The sequence below is a fragment of the Cyprinus carpio genome, chromosome B11, assembly GCF_018340385.1.
Source record: "Cyprinus carpio isolate SPL01 chromosome B11, ASM1834038v1, whole genome shotgun sequence".
Classification (NCBI taxonomy): Eukaryota; Metazoa; Chordata; class Actinopteri; order Cypriniformes; family Cyprinidae; genus Cyprinus; species Cyprinus carpio.
This window is the reverse complement of record NC_056607.1, coordinates 1923485-1935046: the sequence shown is the minus strand read 5'-3', so window position 1 is coordinate 1935046 and position 11562 is coordinate 1923485. Positions and strand designations below refer to the sequence as shown.

Genomic DNA, 11562 nt, shown 5'->3' with positions numbered 1-11562 from the left:
GTCGTTTCACAGTGGAATAGCATTGGTTTAAAGACAATGTCCACATAACTTTATATTATACATCTAATAAATTACAACTGGCTGTCAAGCTTTGCAGCATTTTTGGAATGTGTTTTTAGTGTGGAAAAAAATAGGACTGGAATAACTACACAACTTTTAAAATGTGAACAGATTTTAAACCACTAGGTGTCATACACTTGCCGACTTTGTGAATTAATCAATGCAGCTTGAAACGGATTTTTAAAAATAAAATTGCATTTGATTTTTTACTGTTTACTAAACTTAAAATTCCAGCCATTACTTGTCATTGGCACGTCAATCCACTACAATGTTTAAACCAGTCAATTAATTGTAATTAACTGCATAGACTGGTATTGGCTGAGAAGATCCCCAAATCTAGATAATTCAAAGACATTAACTTTACTGTGGCAGGCAATGACTGAAGAGACACAAACCCTCTTTAGAAGTCACTCATCATCTGCATAAATGCTGCTGAACAGATCAGCTTAGACCAGCGTGAATTTCAATGCGATCTCATGCTGAGGATGATAATATCCCCACAATGAACAGCACACGCTCTTGATCTGCAACACTCGTTCAACAGTGTATTTACACAATAATATAGTGCATTCTTAAAATGACAAATACATGCATCAGACACTGCGCAGGAGCTCATAACTGACCTGATGGGGGACGAGACCTAGAGAGGTTGGGGGTTCATTCATCCGGTCATCACTGCTACTGGCCACAGCGTAACCTCTGACAGAAAACAGATCACACAGCAACACATTCAAATTAGACTTCAGTGCACCCCTAAAGAGCAGTTTTATGATTAATTACAGTGTGTGTTTGTGTGTGCGTGTGTGCATGCATGCGTGCGAGTGAGTGTGTGTGTGTGTGCGTGTGTGTGTGTGTGTGTGTGTGCGTGTGTGTGTGTGTGTGCATGCATGCGTGCGAGTGAGTGTGTGTGCGTGTGTGTGTGCATGCATGCGTGCGAGTGTGTGTGTGAGTGTGTGTGTGTGCGAGTCAGTGTGTCTCTGTGAGTGTGTGCGTGTGTGTGTGTGTGTGTGCGTGTGTGTGCGTGCCAGCGTGCGTGTGTGCGTGCGTGTGTGTGTGTGTGCGTGCGTGTGTGTGCGTGTGAGTGAGTGTGTGTGTGCGTGTGTGTGAGTGTGTTGAGTGACATGAGTGTGTGTGTGTGTGTGTGTGTGTGTGTGAGTGCGTGCGTGCGTGCGAGTGTGTGTGTCTGTGTGTGCGTGTGTGAGTGCGTGCGTGTGCGTGTGCATGCATGTGTGCGAGTGAGTGTGTGTGTGTGTGTGTGTGTGTGTGTGCATGCGTGCGTGTGAGTGAGTGTGTGTGTGTGTGTGTGTGTGTGCGTGTGAGTGAGTGTGTGTATGTGTGTGCGTGTGTGTGTGTGTGCATGCAAGTGTGTGTGAGTGCGAGTGTGTGTGTGTGTGTGAGTGCGTGCGAGTGTGTGTGTGTGCATGCATACGTGTGAGTGTGTGTGTGTGCATGCATGCGTGCGAGTGAGTGAGTGAGTGTGTGTGTGTGTGTGTGTGTGTGTGTGTGTGTGTGTGTGTTCACTTCTCCATCTGTGTGTGTGTGTGCATGCATGCGTGCGAGTGAGTGAGTGTGTGTGTGTGTGTGTGTGTCAGTGAGATGTGTAATGTGCAACGCTGACCTCATACGTCATGCTCCCGGAGCTGCTTCTGTGAGCAACTGTTGTGCAAGCTAGATTCAAGTGATTGTTACGTTTTGAATATGGATATTTCTCTTACAAAAACGCATCGAGTCGCTACAGGAGGCCTTTGTTCACCCTCCAGAGCCGTGTGAGACACTATTTTTTTTTAATTATAGATGGGCGCTTTTTATTTCACGTCTTTTGGACTGAAGCAATGCAACACCCACTGACTGCAATGATAGAGCTTGAAAGATAAAAGACAATTTTTAATATAAGAAGAAAGTCATATATAGTACACCTAGGATGCCTCTGGGGTGAGTAAAACACAGCCTAATTTTCATTTTTGAGTGAACTAACCCTTTAAGTCTGGTTTCACTGCGTTTCAAAGCAAAGCGCACACTTCGTTCATGCTCTAGTCTGGTTTTTTTGCATGTTTCAGAGTAGCTCTGTTCACACTGAATGAATGCAGTGAACTTGTTTATTTCACATGCTGTTATATTATGTTTAGCGTGCATTTGGGAACACAACAGCCACCAGTTAGGCTTTATTTTTGCAGCAGATGATTACAGCATTTGACATTTAACTAGATTTGTAGTGAGACGTTTTTATAAGCCTGTTTTCACTGAAGCTGGGGTTTGCCTTTAAAACAAAAGCTCTCCTGGAGCTTCCGTCAAAATAAAGGGCCCTATCATACACCAAACGCAATGCAGCGCAAGGCGTGGCGCAAGTGTTTTTACTAGTTTCAGCCTGATGCAGTTCTCATTTTCCTGTCCTGCGCCGCATTGTTTAAATAGCAAATGCATTTGCTCCCATTTGTGTGCCCATGGGCGTGGTGGTCAAAAAAAGAGGTGTGTTCAGGCGCACTGTTGGCGTGTTGCTATTTTTAGGAACTGAAAATAGACTGCGCCATTGACCAACAAAAACCTGGTCTAAAGTCTGGTGCAATAGTTTTTTTCTTTGTTATTTAAAGAGCGTCTTAGTAATATGTGCCCATAGGCGGGTTCACAACGCGTGTACACTTTGCTTATTACACTCACAGGGATGCGCAGCAGCTCACAAACATTTTTAAAGATGTAAAATTACATTCCGCCATGTAAATAGTGAACCCGCCATGGCGCGAGCGCAACTGGATTTTAAAGGGGATGGGAGATGAGACTCTGATTGGTTTATTGCACGTTACGCCCAAAAAACACCCATTACTCATTAAGAGAATAGGGTCAACCCATTTAGACCATGTGCCCAGTAGCACTGACCATTCTCCTGTCATTAAACTACCAAAAGCGGATTCGGACACGCCCTGAGTGCACCTGCGCAGTGCGCTTTAGACCATGTGCTTAGATCATTAAAATAGGGCCCAAAAGCTTAAACATGCAGAATGAATTGTGCAGCGAACGGTTTAAATGCAGTCCAAATTCAAATGATCTCTTCCAAGTGTAGAAATTAGCAAAGACGTATTGCAAGCAAAAATAATATTCATTTTCTTTTATTTTACAGTGCAACTGTTTTACAACACATTGCTACTACTGACATTGTTGTTGTTATTATTATATTCTAATTTGTTTGGCTTCCTAAAACACCAGTGTGTATGTAATTTAGACTAAGACTGTCAGGGCAGAAAAGGACCCAAGAGCGGATGAGGCTGAAAAAATATAATTTTATTAACAAAAAACAGGCGATGACCTAATTGTCCCAAAAGAAAATCAAATGCTACTCAGTTTCGTGAAACAGCTCAGCTCTTAGCTCCAAACGGCACAGCGTACTGGCGGTGCGCTCAGCCTCCGTAAGCGCCAGGAGAGAAAAGATGCAACAAATCCAAATCAGAAGGCAGGAGAATAGTCGAGCAGAGAGGGTCGAGAGAGGTGCAAACAAGGGTGAGGACGGCGGGCAGCAACGGGGTCAAAAACAGACTAGGTCGAAATCCAGGAGAACAGTCCGAGAAGCTCTGAGGGCAAAACACAGGTTACACCAACTGGGCAGAGAACAAGCTAGCGTCTAGACCAGACGAGAGAGACAGGACAGAACAGAAGCTGACAACGCCAATTCACAGAACACACTGACAAAGAGTGCTGAAACCAAGCAGAAGAAATAGGGGGAGTAATGAGATAGAGGGAACAGGTGCGTGAGACAAGCCGCAGCTAGATTGCAAAGAGAGATCAGCTGGCGCTAGTGCTAAGGAAAATAAAACCAGAGAAAAATAAATTAATATTAACGAGAGAGGAAAACAGAAACGAAACAAATAAAGAGTAGAAAAACGAGATGAAACAAACTAATAAACAAAAAGAACAAAAAGTATAAACAAAAAAGGCGATAAAAGGACAGATCATACCCGAGTCCTGACAAAGACTGTATATCACAAATACTAAGAGGGTTGAGTCCCCTTTAAAGTTCAGGACTTTTTTCTGACTCAAGTTTTTTTAGTTAAGATCACGGGTTGAGCTCTTAATTTTGAACTCTCCAAGTCTATTAGACAGAATAATTTAACTGTAAAATGTACACAAATTTTCATTTTTTTTTTAATTTCCAATTCATTTTTTTCAAATATCGCAATAAATATCATATCGTAGACTTCATATCGTAATATAACCATATTGTGAGATTTTGATATTGTTACATCGCTAATATGGATAGATTTAAAAAAGTGTGACGACGTGAAAGAGAACTCAATTCAGTCCAGTTTTGTGAGCGCACACACAGAAAGCACCTCTCAGACACGAGGACTGAATTCACTTCTCTTTTGTGACTTTACACACATGACCTGACAAATACACACAACAAAAGCTGCCAAATTGTTTGTTTTGACGAGTACTCACACAAAAACAGTCGGTTATGTCTTAAGTGAGTGTAAACAGTTAATATTGGATGCATATGGGTTTATTGGATCCGTGCATTCGGTTTTAAAGCGACAGCAGCATAATTTAGTTGCTGTTGTCTTTGTCATTAATATAAATCAAACACCACAAAACAAAGGGATTAATCTACGTTTAATCTCTATAAAAATATATCTGCTTGAAAGAATGAAGAATGCTGTATGCAGGTTGTTATAAAGAATCCATATATAATCTTTCCTTGAAAAGAAGACCATGTTCTTTCTTTATGAGAAGTGGTTTTATTTCATTTTAAGATAAATAAAGGCATGTTATGTATCACAGCAGTCTAATTTACATCTACATTGCTTGTTCAAACCTTAGTATCATTCATATAATTCAGCTTTATGCATTCTTTTTAATTATTATTATTATTTATTAACTTGAAAGAGGGTAAGTTTCATGGGGAAAGCAACAGTTTGAACAAAAAGCTAAGAAAATCAAGTTTTTTTTTTTTTTTTTTTTTTGTTGGTCAAAGACTATGTCTGGATGAGATTCAACATTATGTTTAAAACACAGATGTTTTCGATGGCTTCCATCGACACCCACAAAAAAGCTTCACAGTCCCAAACTACGTCCTGGATCAACATTTCATTTGGTAATGTTTGACAGTTTTCATTTATATGCTATTTAATGTTTCATATTCACATTATTTTACATATGCATCTGCTTAAGATCACTTGATTCTGTGTTTTCTTCACCATGTTTTGCACTGTAAAAAATAAATCTGTAAAACAAAAAACAGAAAAAGTACTGGCAGATTATTACACAGGACATTATCCTATTATATCCTATATGTTTTAAAATAATTTATGTTGATTCTAAAACAAAAATTCAAAACACTGGTAAAACACCTGTACAAAATAAATTTCCCTCAAATTCTACCGTACATTGTGCCCTATTTTTACAGAATTTTGATCCAGACATTCAGTACTCTTTCAGAAGATGAATAATAGCGCATAATACTTGATCCGGAAAAACAAACTTGGGAAGACTAATGGCTCACTTATAATGAACTCACCTCTCTCTAAACTAAGATGGGAAGAAATATTTCAACATCCAAAAAAATTTTAATCAATGAATTTGCCGTTAACGTGGTTTCTGAATTCAAAGCGTCCTCGGGTAACAGTTGGACAGCTGAAAACCCCCTGCGGTTTTGTAGCTCTTATCATACGAGGATGCTGTCCTGTGTTGCAGCATATCTGAAGGCTTTTATCCAGACCCAGCAGAGGCTCTACAACAGCTTAATGCATCTGAAGAGAGACCATCAGGAGGATGCCAGCACTTTCTAGAGCGCTGGGTGCCTGTTTTCTAAAGTCTTCCTTCAACGGTAAACATGGATGAAAGCTTTCTATGCCCTCTCATCCGACTGGAAATACATAAAAAGCAACATACAGACTTTTTGCACTCCAGATATGACATTACACCGCAATTGCTATTACCGCGGTTTCGTTTCAGAGTGATTTAAATATAGGTCTGGAAATGAAGCTACTGTAAGATAGCATGAGCCCATTAAAAGGGTGAAGTGTGACATTTCTGCTTCACGAGTGTCACCAACATGAAACTATTTTTGAAATGTTTTGAACAGTTGGCACATATGCTATTGGTCAGCCTTTCCCAAACTCACGCTGTGTGTTGAGTGTTGCTGATCGATAAAGCAGATCAATGTTATGAAAGCACCACAGACTCACAGTGTTACGTGTTATTTCTAGTTGTTTGGCATATTAAATTGGCAAAGAAATTAGTATTTCTAGAAGAAATTAGCTTTCTAGAAGCTAAGTAGATAAGGGACCAAAATCTGCGAGCTAGTTCTACACATTGCAAGTACTGCATGTGATGTCATAAATTTTCAGTTTCATAGAAGAGAAGGCTCCTGATCCCAAGTCTAGCTATGGAGTGGAGGCTGTTTCTGAACTCTTAGTCTGTCCTGTTCCAACCAAGGAGGTAGTTTCTGAATTCTCTGACTGTCCAGCCACGGTCAAAAGGGTTGCCCCTGAACTCTCCGCTCGCCCTGTAATGGCCATAGATGCCATTACTATACTGTCTGCCAGTCCTGTTATAGCCGCTGAGGCCATTGTTAACCTCTCTGTGCTCTATGTTCCAGTTCTGCCTGATCTGCTGTTGGTTAGCTCCGCCTTGGTTGTCTTCAACTCTGTCTGCTCCACTGTGATGGTCCTCGGCTGCGCTCTGTTGTTCTTCAGTTCCGTCTGCTTGGACGCGGTGGTCCTCAGCTCTGCTCTAGTGGTCTTCTGCCCGTTCTGATGGTCTCCAACTCTGCCTGCTCCGCCGTGGTGGTTGTTATTTCTGCTCTGGTGGTCTTCAGCTCTGCCTGGTCTGCCCTGTCTCTCTGCTCCACTGGTTCAGCCTTGGCTTACTGCTCTGCCCTGGCACCCTGCTCCACCGGCATTGCCCTGGTTCTCCGCCAGCTCTGCCTCAGTTCCTTGTTCCTCCACTTCCACATGGACCTGGCCCTCTATCCCTTCCCCGTTCCGCCATTTCATTCATCAGTTGCATCAGCTGTCTCTCATCATCTCCTCCCTAGAAGGACTTTAAAAGTAGCACACACTCTCTCTGTCTTCGCTGGTGATCGTATGTTTAGCCCTTCTGTGTTTCCTAGTTTCCATGCTCCTAAGTTTTCCCTTTCTCGTGTTTTGATCCTTGGACTGTTATCTTGTTTTTGATTGACTGCTGCTGCCTGCCCTGACCATTGCCTGTCTTGTTGGATTACTCTTTTGCCTGTACCTTGGATGTTATTGCTGGTGTCTGATGCTGCCTGTCCTGACTACGCTCTTTTTAATAAAGCCTGCTATTGGAATCCTACTTTGTTGTCACAACGCCTCTAATGTTGAACATTGTAATTATTATTTCTATTATTAGTATTTAAATTGAATTATACCAAAGTAAATAATTTAAAAAGTAATACTACTAAACTGTATAATAATAGTAATAACAATGCTATTAAAATACCAATATTATGTTAATGTAATTTTTTTTATTATTATTAGATTTATAAACCAACTTCTCAAAAATGTTTGGCACATGTTCCATTTTCAAATGCATGTTATATGACAACTAGGATTAGGATTAGGATAGGCAGTCATTGTTAGAATTCACAAAAAGTTACCGGCCAACTAAGTAACACTGTTTCATACTCCCATTTAGACCCTGGGCTCTTTCCTTCTGCTACATAAAGAACGCTGCAACAGTTGAATGCCAGTGTCCAGCAGTGCACAGTTTTATTTCATTTTTTTGTTATTAAAGTGCACCACCTGAGTATTTGGAGTGCACTTCTTCTTGTTTAAATTCCAGTGTGAACACACTATTTATACAACAAAATGGCCCAGGAAAGTGTCCAGCTGTTAAGTTGCAGTGGCAGTGAATCCTGCTCTAGCACACTATGTGGATGGAAGCAGGGTTCACAGCAGTAGATATGTGAAGCTGAGGCACTCACCCCTCTGGGTGCTGGAGTATAGAGACCATCAGCTCCACGGCCAGGGCTCCGGCGATCATGGCCAGACCAGGACGGCTCACAGTGCACTGCTGGTCCGGAGTTCTGTCTCTGGTGGACTACAAACAAAACAAGACTTCACTAACAGCTTCGAGTAAAGACAAATCACGTAAAGCAAACATATTAATTTCTCAGTCTGTAAAAATGTTTCATTTGGGTGATGGATCAACTCAGTAGGAGACTGGACTGTGCTCAATCATATTTTGCTGTAGGATATGATTTCCAGCACAAGGCGTCCATTGAATTGAGGTCACTTTAGCCTATGACTGATTGGTTTCCGCTACACATTTGATTTTCTAATATAATACGTGTCATGAGGAAAACCTAATTTCAGCAATGAAAGTGCTTGATTAAAACTCACGTCTCCAGGGGCGACCACATCGTTACAGAAGTAGCAGCCGAGACGATGTCCAGGTATGTTGGAGAACAGAGATGCTCCTGAGAATGAACCGAAGTCATGCTTATAACAGCGTAACAACAAGAAAGCATCACAATACAGTGTCTGCAGGCTCACTATAAGAGTTTCCATGCCTTTTAATCAATGACTGAACCTTGACCGATAAATACTGTGAAACCTTTGAATTAAAAGAGAATGTATTTAAATTGAACATATGTATTAGTTATTAGTGTACAAGCGCAAAATAAATGTTGGAAACTTTTGGAAGATGGCTGATATATAGGTTGATATATTTGTTGGATACTTTTGGTATATTTTGATATTTTTTGTTTTTTAGTTAATTATGTTTTTTTTATGTAAGATATTTATTTTTTTTTTCCCAATGAAGCGGTAAACTCTTTCCTGATGTCATTTCCACATTACTGGACTGGATTCATTACATGCCTATTACAATACAGACACAATGAAAGATAAGTCACTTTTATTATGAAGATAATATAAGAAATAAAACACCTTTTACCAATTGTGACTGAACATTAAAATGTACCTAAAAATAATTTAAAAGTTAAGATGCCGTTTATCTTTTTTTTTTTTTTTTTTTTGCACAGATAAGTATGTTTGATTTACTTCTACAAAATGATTTAGAAAAACATGGATACAATTTTTGGTATCAAACAAGATAATACAGTCCACGACATCTAACACTAACATGTAACAGCTAAGAAGCATCCAACATACTCAACATTTTGCAGATTTTCATTAGGTATTACATACATTTAAAAAGCTGACTGTACACTCTATCCTTCTTATTCTGCAATGTGTAAGCTGCTTTTTCTGATTCATTAGCCACTGTAAGTAAATAAGTAGAAGCATATCCAAATGAAGTGCATGGCAAAACTATTTATAAACCAATAATCTGATTCCAATAGTAAATTAAAATATTTTTTGATAACAAATACAAGTTGCAATATCAAACACAGTTTTTGGTTGCAAATGGCTGTTGTTAAAAATAAGGTGGATATAATGCAATAGTTATATCTCATTTATTATGTATAAAAATGGCTGTAAAAATGAATATGTAAATAGTTATGCTATAAAAGCATAAAAAGGAAGCAAGTAATCATGACCCACAAGTAATTGGGAATTTTCCATCAGAGCTATAGATATGATCTGACCAATTCAAGCTTGAAGTAGCACCTTCATGATTTTTCATGAGTCACACCTGCTCCAGCAGGCACTACAGACAGCAGCAGCGCAGAATGAGTCACCAGACGATGTGCTCTTGCATTCACAGCTCAACGGCGTGAGAAGAATAGAACAAAGCGGCAACTTAACACAGTCTTAAGAACACGGTGCGGGACGATTAAAGCATAAGATGGTCAAATATGTCCAAAATGTTCAAAATATGGCAGATGGAACACAAGAAGCTGCTTTGTGTGAATGTCCCCTAATGCTCTGTTGTACCTCAGACAGACTGACTGAGACCTCAGTGCAGCAAGAACTGGAAGTACAACTTTGTGTCTGTAGTAAAAGCCCATTAGTTAGTAGCCTTTGCACTCAGGGAGTCATAGGTGGACGTCTTAACAAACAGACTCTGGAACTTCAGAGCAGAGCTCTAAAAAAGACTAGAGAACTAGAAATAATAATAACAAAAAATAACTCTTATATTCACTATAGATAATTTAGATTTTTAAGACATATTTAAGCATGGTGATCCCAATTTTGTAATTCAAACAAAACAGCAAAAGAAAACATCACAAGTAATCTACATAATTCTATTCCTTCAATTAAGCCCATGTGAAGCCAAAAGCAGAGTTTTGTAAGAAACAAATCCATCATTAAGGCGTTTTTAACTAAAAGTCGAGTCCATAATCCATAATAACACTTCCTCCAGTGAAAAAGTGTTCTGGTCTGAATCAGGAGAGGAATCTGCACAGATCAAGTAGTGTTTACAGGCCAAAACAGACCAGAACAGCTCTAAACAAATATGTGGCTAGATAACAAACATGCAAGTGTTATTAGAAGCAACGGTTTGAAGTTAAAAACATCTTAATGCTGGATTTGTTTCATCTTTTGTCTTCTCCAGATGTTCACTGATGGACTGTGATGTTTTTATCAGCTGTTTGGACTCTCATTCTGACGGCACCCATTCACTGCAGAGCATCCATTGCTGAGACACTGATGCAGTGCTACATTTCTACAAACCTGATGAAGAAACTTATCTACAATTTAAATGGCATAAGGGTAAGCACATTTTCAGCTAGAGTTCATTTTTGGGTGAACTATTCCTTTAACTGTGATGACTTGACATTTTGCATTTGAGGTTTACTCTGTTCTGTTACTCTGTTACTCTGACCTCTGTTCTGTGTTTACATATCGCTCTTACAACACACTTTAACTAAGCAAAACACAAGCTGTGGAAAACACACGTTTCAGCTGTACCTGGTGTGATGGTGGCTGCTGCTGTGGAGGAAGACGAGGAGTTGGAGGAAGCAGACGTGGGCCTGGTCTCTTCAGACTGTGAATCTTTGGGTTTCTTAAGGCCGTGTCTCATTACCACAAACGTGTCAAATCCCAGAGCAGCGTTAACTATCAGCTGCATATTTAACTCGCTAAAAAGGTTCAGTCTCGATATCACTGAAGGTAAACCAAAAGCCTTTACACAAAACAATTTCAAAACATTGCTTATTTCCAAGTTTAGACTGGATTTTAATTTGAATTTGCTGTCAGACTTTGAGGCCTAGCAGCTGTACTATTGTTATTAATAACAACTATTTTTATAATTCAGTGACATATTGCTTCCACTGTTCTATTCAACTGTAGGTGACTGACAACATATCCAATAGATGGTCTATATTTTTGAATCAATTGAAATCTCTACCTCATGTCAGGTTTTATTTATTTATTTTATTAAAAAAAAAAATTAACATCTGTCAGAATGGTTATATTTTACATTGAAGCACATGCATTTAGGTTTCAAGTAAGCAAACTCAAAGTCAAAATTCTTTTGCAATTTTTGTCCACAATTGGTAGTTTTGTTGGACTGCATTTTGAGCACATAGTTATTTACTATGCAATTACATACAGACTAAGTCATATCAATATAATCAGAAAA

The 11562-nt window shown here is 39.4% G+C and overlaps 1 protein-coding gene across 1 annotated transcript in view; it reads right to left on the bottom strand.

Moving 5' to 3' along the window:
• Nucleotides 1-11562, bottom strand: part of LOC109085475 (ubiquitin-like modifier-activating enzyme ATG7) — an 83504-nt gene that overhangs the window by 51819 nt on the left and 20123 nt on the right. Inside the window, 4 exon segments of the mRNA XM_042733530.1 lie at nucleotides 684-759; nucleotides 7994-8109; nucleotides 8412-8488; nucleotides 10890-11043. Coding sequence (XP_042589464.1) covers nucleotides 684-759; nucleotides 7994-8109; nucleotides 8412-8488; nucleotides 10890-11043 — 423 coding nt within the window.